The 16037-nt window shown below is 51.6% G+C and overlaps 2 protein-coding genes across 2 annotated transcripts; both read left to right on the forward strand.

The window, feature by feature from the left end:
* Position 1: 1 nt before the first annotated feature.
* LOC133163003 (aryl hydrocarbon receptor-like) lies at positions 2–5297 on the forward strand. The gene is made up of 11 exons (XM_061292497.1): positions 2–144; positions 573–751; positions 1632–1732; positions 1818–1907; positions 2016–2127; positions 2197–2306; positions 2510–2697; positions 2775–2884; positions 2961–3102; positions 3182–4313; positions 4377–5297. The coding sequence occupies exons 1-11, from the start codon at positions 80–82 to the stop codon at positions 4458–4460; spliced, it is 2313 nt and encodes a 770-aa protein (XP_061148481.1). The 5' UTR covers positions 2–79; the 3' UTR covers positions 4461–5297.
* A 955-nt stretch (positions 5298–6252) lies between these two features.
* Positions 6253–15855, forward strand: zswim6 (zinc finger, SWIM-type containing 6). Its single transcript, XM_061292496.1, has 13 exons — positions 6253–7030; positions 10249–10605; positions 10691–10839; positions 10918–11068; positions 11780–11953; positions 12055–12216; positions 12328–12474; positions 12549–12869; positions 12951–13086; positions 13186–13343; positions 13444–13607; positions 13667–13748; positions 13846–15855. Exons 1-13 carry the CDS (start codon positions 6658–6660, stop codon positions 14706–14708), a joined length of 3237 nt encoding a protein of 1078 aa, XP_061148480.1. The 5' UTR covers positions 6253–6657; the 3' UTR covers positions 14709–15855.
* The last annotated feature ends 182 nt before the right edge of the window (positions 15856–16037 follow it).

Genomic DNA, 16037 nt, shown 5'->3' on the forward strand with positions numbered 1-16037 from the left:
GCGCCTTTGGAGGAGACTCGTCGCCTTCCTCCTGGTGAAGTGAAGTGGAGCTCGGTTGTAACTCAAGCCGAGCGCCACCATGCAGGGAAATGTCGGCGTCTACGCGGTGAAGAGGAGGAAAAAGCCCATTCAGAAGAATTACGTGTACGCAAAAGTTTGACGTAGTCACTCATTGACTTCTACCAAGTGTTTTGATAGACGTCGGCCATCATGTCACTTACGTCATCCCACCACAGTTATTAGAATATTGGCGTAATAAGCACGATGCAGCCAACTTTGTCCGTGTTTTGTCCATATTTGGTCACTTCCCGGCAGGTAAATGCGGGCAAGTTGATTCCGCTGACTGGCTGTGCGGGTCTAAAGTTACTTTGACGCTTATGCATGATTTGCCCCCCCCCCCCCCCCCACACACACACACACACACCGCCCCCCCCCCCCCCCAAACAAGAATGAAGAACTTGTATACAGTAAAAAATTGCATTGTAATTTTGAGTTATTAAATAGTCTGGTCCATCTTGTCATTTCCCCATGTGAGATTTTCATGCAACTAAACACCTAGTGTTGTTGTCTAGTGCCGCGCCCCCGCCCGTGAAGACCAACCCGTCCAAGCGGCACCGGGACCGCCTCAACGTGGAGTTGGAGCGCCTGACAGGCCTGCTGCCTTTCTCCGAGGAGGTCCGCAACCGCCTGGACAAGTTGTCGGTGCTGCGGCTCAGCGTGGGATATCTCAAAGTCAAGAGTTACTTCCACGGTAGGTTGAGTGTGACGCCTCATACATCAGCTGTTTAAAAAAGCCACACCACACATATACTGTCAAGTTTTTGCATGAAGAAAAGAACATGAAGCGTTTTTGCAGCGTCCAAAAAAAAGACCCCGCTGCGTGAATGATGAATGTGGCACTTGGATGGTGCAGAGGTCGGATGGCGTCTTCGGCGGAAGCCCCGACAGACCGACTCGGTACTTGGAAGCCGTCCCCGAGCGGATTCCCGCTACAACAACAAAGGGGTGGATTGCTGCAGTCACGTGACGCCCGCTTCTTGACCAACATGTCAGGGGAAATTCCTGGGTTTGTGGGGGGGGAGACGAGCGGCCCATCCTGCGGGTTTGTTTTGAAAAGCCAGGCGTAGCGAGCGGGAGGAGGGGGGATGAGGAAGCTACTTTGCGTGCCATGCACTCATTACTGTCTGACGGGAGATTAGATTCCCCCTTTGAGAGGTCCTTTCACTAGCCAGTCTCATTTGTCCCTAACCACAAAAACGCCGTCTTCCCCAAAACCACTGTAAGATGTTTGTTTATACAGATTTACAGTGACCCCCCCCCCCCCCCCCCCTCAGGGGCCTCACTTTTATAAATGGAGAAGCAGACAGCCTTCTGATTGTGCCGGAGGAGCATTCAAGGAACATCAACAAAACAGGACCAAAAAAATTCATGAATCCAACGACACCAAGATTCCACCAGATAGCACCAAAGTAACATTTTTATTCGATTCTCGCCTTAATATTTCTTCATCGGGCCCCTTCAGTTTACAAACACACTTTGACCAGTGCGGGTACGACAATTTAACGACTTATTTAAGGGGCGTAAACGCCAATTCCAAAACTCTGCTGAAATGGAAAAGTATCTCTTTGCAGAGCAGCGCAGGAAATGCGCGCCGCTCCATCCCCCCGCCGGCGACGGGCAGTCGGCATCGCTAGACGGTATCAGCTTCTCTGAGGGTGAGCTGCTTCTCAAGGTGCGACGTCGTCGTTGCTACGTGGGTGTGTTTTATTCGCTTGCTTCCTCGTTCTCGCTAACCGGCCTCGCCCGCTCTTCTGCAGTCGCTCAACGGCTTTGTCTTGGTGGTGACGGGCGATGGCACCGTCTTCTACACGTCGCCCACCATCCAGGACTTCCTTGGCTTCCATCAGGTCAGACTGATGTGTATGAAAACACCAAATTGTCTTTTATTAGACAGACGCGCACTACTGATAACGAACTACGAAGGTAGACCGACCCGTTCCCGATATTGTTCGCAGTCTGACGTGGTGCAGCAGAGCGTCTTTGACCTCATCCATATCGACGACAGAGAAATGTTCAACTGCCAGCTGAAGCTCGGCGTCCACTTTAGCGAGACCGGAGAGGACGCCGGTAAGTTCCGGGATACGTCATAAGCATCGTGATGATTATCGCTTTACGTTTTCTCTGCTTTGTCGAAAGCGCCCAAGAACGGCTCGCTCAGTCTCATGCCTGCGGAGAACAACTTCTTCTTGGAGAGGAGCTTTTGCTGTCGCCTGCGCTGCCTCCTGGACAACGCATCGGGATTCTTGGTGACTAATCGACGACTCCTAAAAATGTTTGCGGTATTGGGCGTGATTACAGGATGAGCCTAAAATGCACCAGAACCCGAAGAGAAGTTGCTGTCTCTATACTTTTGGACGACTTTTTGGACAACTTGCTGTTCTCGCACAAAGAGCTGCAACAAATGTCTTTTGTGCTAAATGCTAACATTAGCGTGACCTTCCTCCTCCAGGCTTTGAAATTTACCGGGCATCTGAAGTACCTGCGGGAGGATGGCGGCCCCGAGGGGAACCCCTTGCTGGCCTTATTTGCCATCGCCACGCCCCTGCAGCCGCCGGCCGTCATGGAGATCCGCACCCGGACGCTCATTTTCCAGACCAAACACCGGATGGATTTCGCCCCCCTGGCCATGGACACCAGGTACTGGCACCAGATGCTAAACTCCATTAGCCGAGTTTGTAATGAATTGAAACGTCACGAATGGCTATTTTTGCCAGGGGCAAACTGGTGTTGGGTTACTCCGAGACGGAATTGATGACCCCGGGTTCCGGTTATCACTTTGTGCACGGCGCCGACATGATGTACTGCGCCGATAACCACCTCAGGAGTACGTTGCCGAGTCTTGACCGCCGCAAACCATCCTGTGACTTGTTTTCTAACTTGTCCTCCTCCTTCGGCCGCAGTGATGAAAACGGGAGACAGCGGCTTCACTGTCTTCAGGCTGCTCACCAAGACGGGAAAGTGGTTGTGGGTGCAAGCCAACGCCCGGGTGGTCTTCAAAGACGGACGGCCCGACTTCATCGTCGCCCGCCAGAAGCCGCTGACGTAAGCACCCGGCGACACTTCTGGCATCAGATCATTTTTTATATCGGATGTGGTTGAAACATGGAAACATTTCCTCCAGGAATGAAGAGGGGGAGGAACACCTCCAGCAGAGAAGACAGCAACTGCCTTTCAACTTAGCCACGGGAGAAGGTGTCCTCTACGACCTTTCCCTGGATGCCTTCACCGTCCCGGGCCCTCCTGACACCAAGGAGCCCCTGAGAGAAAGTCCCCTGGATCCCAGCTCCATCTTGGGGTCCTTACACCGCCAAGACCACTCGCTTTATTTCCAGGATCCCGCCCCCCAATTCGACGCCTTTTCCCGCGTAGACGAACCGGAACCGGATCAGCCTCTGGAGCGAATCTTCTCGGACAGCCATGCCCTGCTCAGCGTTCCGGGTCAGCTGGACGAGTCGTCCGGCTCCGGGGGACTAACCTCTCATCCCATGCTGCACTCGCTGGAGCAGATCCTGGGAGACTTGGGTGAAGGTGGTCTGGACGGTTTGGAGGTCGAGCAGCGCGAGCTGAGGGACTGGGAGAACACGCTGCTCAGGATGAATCAAAACAGAGACTTGGATCACATCCTGGCCAACGACGTTTTCTCTTTTGTGGAGGAGGCTCTCGGGATAAAGACCTCAGAGGGGGAACGATCTCTCCAGCCTTCCCTCGATGCACAGAAGCCGATAGAGTGTGGACAAGAAGTTCTTTCCGGCGCTTTGTTTTCCACTGCGGGACTTTCTCCCAACTCTCCTCCGGGACACCGAACCGCGAGCGACGGTTCATACCACCCCGAGATTCCCACCCGCTCCTGCCGCTTTCAAACAACTTGCCAACCTTTACCGATAACCTCCAACATCGGCCTACAGGGGGCGCCCTCGAATCTTTCCCAACAAACCGCGTGGCCTCATCCCCCCCTCGTGGACACCACTGGCCCGCAGTTCTCCGGCAGCTGCATGTACAAACACCTCGCAAACTCCGGGCCTCGTGTCCCCCAGGGGGCGCCGTGTCCGGGACTGGCCCACATCAGTGATCCAAACCCAGGCTTCGACCCGCCGCAAGCGGTCGGAGGAGCCTGGCCCCCGGCCGCAGCCACCGGGCAGACGCAGCTTTCCGCTTTTGGCGACATGTCCGGGGCAGGCGCGTACCTACCGGAACATCCTCCTGAAAACAGAGCTTTGCAGTCCACCTTCTTCTGCTGGAAAGGTCAAGCTCAGGTGAGATTTCTAAATGTTCAGTAGATGAAATGAAATTGCTAATACTAATTTCCGCCTTGACAGATGCCCAAAGTTCCCCTGGACTCTTACGCCTTCCCGGTGCAACCACCCGGGAGTATCAACCTGCCCCAAAACACCGGCCCCTAGCCACCGGGAGCCGAGCCGCCCGGAGAAGAAAAAAAAAAAAAAAGCCTTCTCATTTCAAAGGGACTGAATCGCTGCTGTGTTTTTAGCTTTTTTTCACAAAGCCGATGTCTTGCAACCTGAAGAAAACCATAATTAGAGGCTAAGGACATTTATTTGTAAATGCAGTGCATCTAGAAAGTATTCAGTGCTTCACTTTTCCCATATTGTTACGTCAGAGCCTTATTCTCATAATGACAACATAAAATAAGATATCGCTTTTTTTAAAAAAAGATAAATTTGCAGAGATGTATTGAAAACACATTGTTTTAACTTTTGATAAATTCTTAAAACAAACAACTTTTGGTAAGATCCAAGGTCAAAACAGAATCGAAAGAACATAACAGACGTGGGGTCAAAGTCAAGTGCTGCAAATAAATTCTAGATTCATTTTTTCAAAAATATATATTTATATCCAATAATACAATGCAACACAAGCAGAACTAATAGAAGACAATCTACATTTTGCTTTCAAAGGAAATTTTTGAGCCAAGTTAAGTTTGACCCTCAAAAGGTGGACAAACTTGCCAATTACCTGGCAACATTTAAAGAACTGCAATCCATATATTTATTTGACTGAAAACTAACCTTGCATTTAGAAGTCATCGTAGCACTTTTCCACTAAAGATCATTAAATGATTCTCGAGCTCTTAGGAATCGCTTGTAAAGCGTCCATGTGCATTCAGACTTGTACACGTGCAGAGATGATTGACAGTTTTCGGGCAGCTCATCATGCAAACGTCGACAAGACTCCTGCTTTGTATTCTCACTTTTCTATTAAAGACAACCAAGCGACTGGAACTGGTTTGTTTTCTGTGGCTTTTACCAAAACCCGTCAGTGGCGACCTGGTTCTGTGGCCGATCCAAATTGGTGGTGCCTATCTACTTTTTCACGATTGCAAAAGCGTGTACAGTTCCTCCTTCTTTAAGGAACATGTTTCTCCAGTGCAAGAGGAAATGAAGTGGTTCTGTTGTAGTGTCTGTCCAAACAAAGCTGGGATGACTCAACACTTCACTTCCAACCAGGTTGCTGCCGCAATTTGGCACCACCGTGTGGCGGAAAATAGCACTGCAGGAAGGAGGAAAATATTGATATTCACCGGTATCCTAAATATTGTGAAAAATCATTCAAATGAGCAGCGTCTTCACGTTAAGAAACTGCAATCATTTTCAGTCTTTAACTCTATCTTTGAACACCATCAAAGGTATTTGAGCAACATTTAGTGGAGTGAGCCCTGCCCTAGATATAATAACTCTAAATATTTTGAGCTCCACTGGCCCCTGCTTTGGCCGAAAATTCTAATCATGATAAATAGGCTGATAAAATGAATTCCTAATGTCCCTCTCAAGCCTTTTCACATTGACCAGCTCATTGACCTTGTGTTAGAGTGCCCCACCCAGAAATTGGGAGGTCGTAGGGTCAAACCCCGACCGGGTCATACTGGAGACTTTAAAAATGGTACCCATTTCTTCCCTGCTTGGCACTCAGTGTAAGGGGTTGAAATGGGGCCTTACTTAGATCACCGAATGATTCCCGAGCGTGGCAATGCTGCTGCTCCCCTTTCCCCGTTGGCTCCAAATCCCACGGGGATGGGTTAAATGGCGAGGAGGCATTTCACCACACCCAGATGTGTGTGTGTGACTTTAAACTATGTGCGCCCCTGAAATACTTGGATCTTCGACATTCCAGCAGGCCTCTGAACGTCACACGGGGGCGGGGTTATGTTCAAGACCCGCCTCTTCCCCGCCCACACCACCACGAGGCTCCAGTGTTGACAGACAGGCAGCCTACGGGCACGCATTGCTCGCTCCGGCTAAGCTAACAAAGTTGAGCCCCCACCCGCTTTTCTCCTTCTTTCGACGCTTCCGGGAGAAGTGGCAATTAGAACCCTCTCCCTCCCCGCTTGGAAGCGTCGGCAGCTCGCGAAGTCTTGAAGCGGACGTGCGGCAATTCCGCATTTAACACGGAGCTAGCCGAACCGGAGCGACCCGCCTTCTCTTCATTTGTCAACAAAGGGGTTTGACATGCCCGCGGAAGCCCTTCCCCCCACACGGGCACCTTAAAAGGATGATTTGCAAACAAGCGAGCCGTGGCTAACATTCTCGCTTCCCCGTCGCGTTCATATGCTGCGTTGACTTCCCCTTCCGTTGCCGAGCTAGCATGGCGGAGCGTGCGCCCAAGCGGCTCTGCTGTAGGCCGGGCCACGGCTCGACGTGTCGGCCAGGCCAGCGAGCCGGAGCCGGGGCTTCGTCGACGGGCAGCACGCAGATCCCAGAGTCGCTGCTGGACATCGCGGCGAGGCGGGTGGCGGAAAAGTGGCCTTTCCAGCGGGTTGAGGAACGTTTCGAGCGGATTCCGGAGCCCGTACAGCGACGGATCGTGTACTGGTCGTTCCCGAGGAGCGAGCGAGAGATCTGCATGTATTCGTCGTTCGGAAGCGGGGCGGACGAGAGCGGCGACGAGAGTCGGCTGCCCTTTCGCCGCGGTGTCGCCCTCCTGGAGGGCGGCTGCGTGGACAACGTCCTGCAAGTGGGTGAGTTGATCATGTGGTTTGGAACTCGACTGAGGTCAATATTACGAATTGTAAAGCAGTCTCAAAAGAGACAAAGGCGACAATGGGGCTTTAAATCAGCTCAATGGGAATCGGATCAGAGCTCTGAACGCAGCTTCTCCCTTCTCCTCCGGGCACTTTGCATTTCCATTGCGACATTGAAACGCCCCAAATTGAATTAAAATGCAAGCACACAAAGAGAGCCTTTTGCGCAAAGTTTGAACGCTGCAAGGAGATGAGGTCATTTGCGCTTTCTGAGGAATTGTCGCCTAAGAAAATGTTTTGGACCTGGCTGGAACTCAAATCATGAATCATTGAACTGTATGATGATTTAATCCGCATGATGACCGCGACAAAATATGCTTTGGCAGTCATATCACTTGCACTATATGTATATATTTAGAAACGATGGCACACAAGAAATTATGACGTTTCTTTGTTTATATACTTGAGAGATTGCGTAATAGTCTCAAATTTGATTGATGACTGCAATGTCCACAACTGAAACAACGCATGACAGCAGTACTGGCAGAGATGATGTAATGATATAAAGATGCAACTGCACAATGTCGCTCAAAGTAACAGAAAGTAGACAAATACTCAAGTCGAAATCGAAAGTACAGGAGATGTCGCGCGCTTCCCGTTTTGTGGAACTGAGTGTTTAGCCCGAAAATGCATCGTGCTGCATTTAAAACCGTCCAGGGTCATGTTAAAAACATGTCCAAATAATTTATCTGTCTTCTCAACTCCGACTTTTTTATCATACCGTACGTTGCACGATTACACCGTCACAACAGCAAGCCCGAATCATGTTCAACTTGGGCTATTTTAGGTTGTCATTAATTAAAATCCTACAAACACAGTGTACTGGCCTCATCGCAATACGTGCTCGCGCCAAGTCTACGGCACCACAAAGACCCTTTAACATGTCACAAAAACGAAACTTGTGTAACGTCATCATCCCAAAGTCATTGTCGAACATCTCGAAGCGATGTAACATAAAAACAACTCAAGGCACAAATTCGCAAAATGGAATGGTGACGTTGTAAAACTCGTAAGGAGATCCGCGTTGATAGACTCGCGCTGGATAATTCGCTTTGATGCGGCCGCTGATTTTTTTTCCTTTGAATTTAATTCACTTGCTGACGGCTTGCTGCTTTCATGTTCACGTCGGGAGCTTCCTTCGGCCCCCACCGACCCAAACAAACAAAAGCACCTTCCGCTGCCCTCGTCGAGTAGCCGCGAGACTTGGAAGGCCGACGTATATTGAGCACAAAAGCAGCCTTTCTCAAACCGGCTCGGGGTGGGGGTGTGAGTCACACCCTCGTCTGCTTTTGGCACCAGATGAGCGGCGGCCTTCGAAGAATCTCAGTTGTCGTAGCAGCCATTTCTTTCGATTATCCCCCAAGCACACCTCGGGGCCTGTAATCCAATTTACTCCGCACGCTTCATTGGAATGCTAATGTCGTCTACTACACGTCTGCGTGGCCTTTAATTAGCGATCGTTGTACTTCTCAAACTAGGCTTCCTGGACCGAAACATTTCTTTTTGATTTTTAAATGGCCAAACTGCTCATTCAATTGTTAATTCACTCAAATCATATTTCCCTAACACCAGGATTTGCTTCATTCGGGTTTCACTACTTCGTTGTGCTCCGGTCACGGTTCCTTTTCGTTACCACCAATCAGGTTCTCCTGGTCCGAACGTGTTTTGTTGTTCTTGTTGCGTTGCGGGTTCAACCTGATTTTTTGTTTTACCGTCAATGAAAAGAAGCATTAGTCGGTTTCCATGTGCCCTGCCTGCACCTGCTTGTCAACAAGACCTCTTTTTCCCTGCGAAATTGAATCCGCATTCGTGCGTTTCAGGTTTTAAAATCGTGACACCGAAAAGCCTCCAGCGCGGTCATGTGCGTGCGTGGCATGTGACGCCGCCCGTGCTAGCGGACCAGCACATCGTGTACAAACACGCCTTATCTTAATCTCCGTTGAAACACAAACTGTCCTGCGACACGGCCATCTTGTGTGTCCGCAAATAAAGTCGGCGTGAGGAAGGACGTTAGGTGGGCAAATTCTTTGCCACCAACTGTCAACAAAAGAGAATATTTTCTTGGGAGTGTTGCGTTAAGGCGTCCTCCTCGGGGGAAGTCCTCGGCCGCCCTTTGTCATCGATTAACATGCTAGCACGCTAAGCGTCTGGTGTCCACATTTGGACCTGGTTAACTCAAATCCTGGCTGACCTCAATTTGAACAACTCATGCCCCCCCCCCCGCCCCCCCTACCCAAACACACATAAATGTGTCATTAGTAGTCCAAGCTACTTGACTGGTGCTGCTGCTCCCCCATATGTTGACCCACTCTGGAGGCTAATCAGGCTCATCAAGAAGGCCCAACAATGACATCAGGGGAGTTGTGAGGAGGGGGCCATTTTAAGTCCAATTATCTTCTTAGGCGTGTTTGTGTGGCTGTTTAGACTGTGGGAACTATAGTGGTTTAGTTCCCGGATACCCAATTAAGACATCGGTTCGAAAAATTAGAAGGCCTGAGTTTTTCCGTTTGCCGCTTTTGCCATTTTCAAATGGCTTTCCACCACATCGCAATGTTGACGAGCCCTACTTTTTGGTTCGTCGCTTCCCGTCGAGGCAACCCGGCTCTCGTGGCGCCTGGCCCGCAACTGAACCGTTGACGTAACGGAGTGAGAAGTAAGAGAAAGGGGGGAAAAACGTGCTCAGCTGAGTGCGTCGGGAGGTTTGGCGGTGAGCCACAGTCCTGAGCTCAGCATTCTGTCATGCATTTCCTCTCCGTAATGCTTCTTCTTCCACCCCCCACCACCCGACGCGGCCGTTCCGGGGCTCAATAAGTGAGCCGTCTCCACGCCCGAGGCTGCGCTCGCTGTCTGCCAAGCGAGGGATTACGGGAGGTCATTCTATGCATTGAAAAAGACACAAAAAGGCCACGGCTGCCCGTTGAGGCGTGAACGAGGCCTTCTACCGCCAAGGTGCGCTTTGTGTGCTCAAGTGGCCACTTCTGCTTGTAACAATAGGGTGGCTAATCTGTCACCCGAGGAGATGCGGCGGAAAAAAAGCATCTCGGGGAGGGCTGGGAGGAGGAACATGGAAACAATCAATGGCTACGCTAAGCGCTAACTGTTAGTTAGCAGCAAACTTGATCACACTTAACACGGCTTTGTTGCCTCCCACTCAGGCTTCCACTTGAGCGGCACGGTCCGCGAGCCGGCCACGCCCTCGGAGCCGGAGCTGCTGTGCAACGTGAGCGTGAGCTTCGACCGCTGCAAGATCACGGCGGTGACGTGCGGTTGCGGCAACAAGGACATTTTCTACTGCGCCCACGTGGTGGCGCTGTCGCTGTACCGCGTGCGCAGCCCCGAGCAGGTCAAGCTGCGGCTGCCCATCTCTGAGACGCTGTTCCAGATGAACCGTGACCAGCTGCAGAAGCTGGTCCAGTACCTGATCACGGTGCACCACACCGAGGTGCTGCCCACCGCGCAGAAGCTGGCCGACGAGATCCTGTCGCAGAACTCGGAGATCAACCAAGTGCACGGTGAGCATTGAAGACCCAAACCACAGATGGCTTTTCTCACCTGAACAATGTGTGACGTCCTGGACTTGTGCCGGTCGGTCCACAGGTGCTCCCGACCCGACGGCCGGGGCCAGCGTGGATGACGACAACTGCTGGCATCTGAACGAGGAGCAAGTCGAGGCGCAGGTGAAGCACTTCCTGTCTCAGAGCAGCCCCCACGGCTCCGGCAAGCAGCTCAACCTCCTCTTCAGCAAGGCGAGTGGACCCCACCCCACCACCACCACCGACGTCCACTCTCGTCCGTCAACCATGTCGCTTTGTGTTTGTCCGCAGGTGAAAGAGATGCTGAAGATGCGGGACTCCAACGGCGCCCGCATGCTGTCGCTGATCACCGAGCAGTTCATGGGGGACCCCCGTCTGGTGATGTGGCGTCAACAAGGGACCGCCATGATCGAAAATTACAGGCAGCTCTGGGATGAACTCGGTACTTGCAATTCTTTTAATAACAACGCGCTGTTGTCGGAATGCCGCAATGGTTGAGAACTACAGCGGACATTTAAGATTCCCAAGGACAACTCGGGCCTGGTGATTCATAAATGAGATTAAAAGCAAAGTAAAATAAAAAAACAAGGTCCATTTTCCTGTATTAATTTGATGGATATTTATACGTAATGTTAGCATATCCCTTTTACTAACGTTAGCATGAACTTCCAAACATTCATCCTCCCTGTCAGTAGGGGGCGGCGTTTTATGCGCTGAGAACGCATTCTGAACGCTTAAAAAAAGCTAATCAACATAAAGCTTGGTTCTGGTTTTACCTCCCCGTGTTGTGTCCATTGGCGCAGTCTGAACAAAGAGACCCCTCCCCCATACCTTCTCCATCCTCCCTCCCGGTTTCTTGCTCTTGTCATCTGTCATCCCTTATTCATCTGCGCTCATCGTCCATTGTTCTCCTGTCCTCTTTGCACAGTGTTGTCCTCTGAAAAGAGAAGAAAGAAAACCAAAAAAATGGGAAGATGTGTATGAGAGGATAAATGTCTTTAATAATTTGCGAGATGAAGCACTATTTGACAGATGAATCAATCGATATCACAATGTAAAATATCAGATACTACTGAAACGTGCTAACAATGCTAATGCGCTACATAGTAACCGGCTCAATGTTGAGCTCACGTTTTGAATGGCGTTCTCGCAGGGGCGCTGTGGATGTGCATCGTTCTCAACCCGAACTGCAAAGCCGACCAGAAGTCGCGATGGCTGAGGCAGCTCCGCCGCTGGAACGGCATGGACGTGTGCCCCCTGGAGGATGGAAACCAGGGCAGCAGCCAGATCAGCAACGCCGTACCACGAGGACACAACGCCAACCCTGGTGAGGACCCACTCTCTTCTTTTTTTTTTTCTTTTTTTTTTAAAACGTTACCTTAAGCTCCGAGGAACTCACTTTGTGGCTATCAAATCAATTCTTCTCAGACTCATCTCAGCGCACGGTGTTCACGCGGGCCATCGAGGCCTGCGACCTCCACTGGAGGGACCCCCACCTGCAGCGCATCCTCGCCGAGGACCGTAATGCCGATCCCTGTTGCCATGACAACCCGGAACTCTTCAACAGCCGGGGCTGGCCCCTGTGGCGTGGTGAGATGAACCGAGACATTTAACACGAGTTACTTCTGTAACGCTAATAGAACTTATTATGGTCATGTCTATTTGAACGGCAATCAAACTGATTCTGGTTGTGATTGACAGAGCACGTCCCCACGGCGTGCGCCCGCGTGGATGCTCTGCGTTCTCACGGGCACATTAAGGAGGCGCTCCGGCTTGCCGTGGCCGTGGTCAACACGATACGGAGGCAGCAGCACCGGGACTTCCACTTCTTCCGCAATATCAAGAAAGGTTTTTGCCTAGCTTAAAATCCTCCTTTCCTTCCTTGATGGAGTAAGATGACGTGTGTGTGTGTGCGCGGATAGATGAGCTCCACAAGGGCATGATGTCCGTCACCAATCTGGAGGGCTGGGTGGGACACCCCCTGGACCCGGTGGGGACCCTCTTCAGCACCCTCACGGAAAATGAGACGGAGGCGGTCCTGGACGAGGGTGAGACGCCGAAGGCGCTGGCGGTGGAGGTGGCGCTGATCGGACTCGGGCAGCAGCGGGTCATGCCCGACGGGCTCTACGCGCAGGAGAAGGTATGCCACAACGAGGAGCAGCTGCTGGCCAAGCTGCAGCAGCTGGAGCTGGACGACGTGCTGGTCGACGTCTTCCGCAAGCAAACGGCCATCTTGCTGGAGGGTTCGTCATCTCCGCTGTCGGCACGTTCGCAAAGTTCCGCTCTTCGGCCGCTGAAGCTTGGTTGTTGGTCTCCCGCTCCAGCTGGTCCTTACAGCGGTCTAGGCGAGTTGCTCTACAGAGAGAGCGTCCCCATGCACACTTTTGCCAAGTATCTCTTCACCTCGCTGCTACCTCACGACGCCGAGCTGGCCTACAAGATTGCACTGAGGGCCATGAGGTGAGTTGAGAAGCCCCAAGAACTGCACACGGCACTTTTATGGGGAACTATCGTCCGTATTTATTTCGAGAGTTATTCATCTGAGCTTCTGTGTTCAAGGCTGCCGGTCCTGGAGTCGAGCATGGCGTCCGGCGACCTGTCCCGCTCGCAACGCTTGGTGCCTGTGGTGGCCAGTCGTTACCCTCGCTGGTTCACGCTCAGCCACATCGAGTCCCAACAGTGCGAATTGGCGTCCACCATGCTCACTGCTGCCAAAGGTGCGACACCAATTTGGTGCACCGGTACCAGTTTTTCAGTAACCAGCCCGGCGCTGTCTCGTTCTTGTCATATCTCAGCATATTGTTTATTTGCCGTCAGGCGACGCCGACAAGCTGCAAACGGTGTTGGAGTCCATCCAGAAGAACATCCACTCCTCGTCGCACATCTTCAAGCTGGCCCAGGACGCCTTCAAAATCGCCACCGGGATGGACAGCCTGCCTGACCTGACGCTGCTCAAGGTGGCTTTGGAGCTGGGCCTCCAGGTAAGACGCACCGCAACATTATCCGACCGTCCGTCTGGCTCATTCCCGATTTCTGCCAGGTGATGAGGATGACGCTGTCCACCCATACCTGGCGGAGGCGAGAGATGGTGCGCTGGCTGGTCACGTGTGCCATCGAAGTCGGTCAGTTGACAATTTGACAGGAGAGCGGCTCTGACGACAATCTTTTTTTTTTTTTTTTTAATCAAACATTCTCAATTTTCTCCTCCGTGTGTCTAAGGCGTGTTTGCGCTGGACAGCATCATGCAGAAGTGGTTCACGCTCTTCACGCCCACCGAGGCAACCAGCGTGGTGGCGACTAGCGTTATGTCCAACGGCACCATCGCGCGCCTTCACGTGGACTCACGGCAGCAGGAGAACTTGGCCAACTCGGCGCGCACCCTGGCCCTGCAGTGCGCCGCCAAGGACCCGGAAAACTGCGCGCTGTCGGCCCTGACGCTGTGCGAGAAGGACCACGTGGCTTTCGAGACGGCTTATCAGATCGTGCTGGACGCCGCCTCCACGGGGATGAGCTACACGCAGCTCTTCACCATTGCCCGCTACATGGAGCACCGCGGCTACCCCATGAGGGCGTACAAGCTGGCCACCTTGGCCATGACGCACCTGAACCTGAGCTACAACCAGGACACGCACCCGGCCATCAACAACGTCCTGTGGGCGTGCGCCCTGAGCCACTCGCTGGGTAAGAGCGAGCTGGCCGCCGTCATCCCCCTGGTGGTGAAGGGCGTCAAGTGCGCCACCGTGCTGTCGGACATCCTGCGGCGGTGCACGCTGACCTCGCCCGGTATGGTGGCGCTGCACAGTCGCAGGAACGCGGCCAAGATGATGTCGCTGGACAAGGCGCCGCTGCGCCATCTGCTGGACGCCACCATCGGCGCCTACATCAACGCCACGCATTCGCGCCTCACGCACATCAGCCCGCGGCACTACGGCGAGTTCATCGAGTTCCTCAGCAAGGCGCGCGAGACCTTCCTCATGGTGCACGACGGCCACGTGCAGTTTGCGCAGTTTCTCGAGAACCTCAAGCAAATCTACAAGGGCAAAAAGAAACTCATGATGCTCGTGCGAGAGCGCTTCGGCTGAAAGAGGAGCGAGAGAAAAAAAAAAAAAAGACTAGACACCACTTTTACTTGAGTTTTATCCTGCAACTTGAAGCGAACCTAAAGTCTTACAGAGTGTTTGAAGAGTTTAAGCGAACGGGCCAAGATGTGAATGCAAAAGATTGCAGCAAACCCGCCACCTTTGAGACCCGCCCCGTCCAAAAGAGGAAAATCCGCATTGCTTCCAAATCCGTGACACGGCGGACCCCCAAGCGTGGCAAAGCCGGCCGGGTTCTCTGCTCTTGGGTGCGACTGCGAGACTGTGTTGCCTTTTTTTGTACGAATGAGAGTCTTAACACTGCACACAAAACGTCAACAACCACCTCGCCCTCCCTCCCTCCCTCCCTCCGCCAACAGCCTCAAAGACAAGATGAGCGGCTTTGAACCAAATGGAGCGACCAGTTAGCGCCTCTTCGTTCAGGTTCTCACATGGTACCCCAGTTCTGTCCCAGTTTCGGGAAAACCACTCGCTTGTTGGATGTTACGCTTCTCAGGGATGTCTCTTGGGGGAAAATCCAAACACGGACAAAAAAAAAAGCATTTTAATGTAAATACGAATTGTTAAGTTATGAGAGAAGAGTCTATGGGAGGCGCAATACTTGAAGCTGCAGTACTTTTAACACACGAAAAACATATCAAGAGGACTTGACAGGAAAGCGAGCGAATAGAAAAAAAACGACAAAACTTCTTCCGTTCCACGTCCAAACTTTCCCGGGAGAAATATTTCTCTCCTGCAGCCGTTTTTCTTGCCTTGTCATCTTAACGCTTTAAAACAACATGGAAAGCTGTTTGAGTATTTATTCCATTTCCGTTGTATCCAGCTCAAGGTCCATCTTCCAGTACAGTCTGCCCTCACTGGTAGAGGACCACTTTGGCTTGCTGGTGGAACAAGGAATAAATTCTCACAACTGCTCTCCACACAACCAAACTGTGTCTTTAATGTTTTGATTCGTTTTGTTTGCTTCATTTTGGCTGTCCTCAGATCCTGTTATTTATTACACTAGATTTAAAAACGTGTTCTTGAAACTGATGTTTAATACACTGATTTATTGATGTAAATGCTTGTTTTACAAATTCGTTCAAAGAAATATTTGCTTTTTGGAATAAATTTTTGTTTTTTGGTTGCAGAATGACTAATGCTACCTTTGCCAGTAAGGAGTGATGGGGGGGAAATATTAGGGCGTCTCTAAACCTAGTCCTTATTTCTGATTACGTTATAAAACACGCTTTAAATATGTGAAGTGTGTTTATGTGATTATTACGGTAATACAATGACAGTGTCACCGGTGACGCTGAATGGACAACCGCGCAT

This window comes from Syngnathus typhle, linkage group LG12, assembly GCF_033458585.1.
Source record: "Syngnathus typhle isolate RoL2023-S1 ecotype Sweden linkage group LG12, RoL_Styp_1.0, whole genome shotgun sequence".
Lineage (NCBI taxonomy): Eukaryota > Metazoa > Chordata > Actinopteri > Syngnathiformes > Syngnathidae > Syngnathus > Syngnathus typhle.

Excerpts from the sequence above, each read along its gene's own strand:
- LOC133163003 (XM_061292497.1), top strand. The coding sequence starts at position 80 with ATGCAGGGAAATGTCGGCGTCTACGCGGTGAAGAGGAGGAAAAAGCCC. Across the intron at positions 752-1,631 it reads AGTCAAGAGTTACTTCCACG|AGCAGCGCAGGAAATGCGCG; the intron begins GTAGGTTGAGTG and ends ATCTCTTTGCAG. Across the intron at positions 2,885-2,960 it reads CGCCGATAACCACCTCAGGA|TGATGAAAACGGGAGACAGC; the intron begins GTACGTTGCCGA and ends CTTCGGCCGCAG.
- zswim6 (XM_061292496.1), top strand. The coding sequence starts at position 6,658 with ATGGCGGAGCGTGCGCCCAAGCGGCTCTGCTGTAGGCCGGGCCACGGC. Across the intron at positions 10,606-10,690 it reads GGAGATCAACCAAGTGCACG|GTGCTCCCGACCCGACGGCC; the intron begins GTGAGCATTGAA and ends GTCGGTCCACAG. Across the intron at positions 13,344-13,443 it reads CATGCTCACTGCTGCCAAAG|GCGACGCCGACAAGCTGCAA; the intron begins GTGCGACACCAA and ends ATTTGCCGTCAG.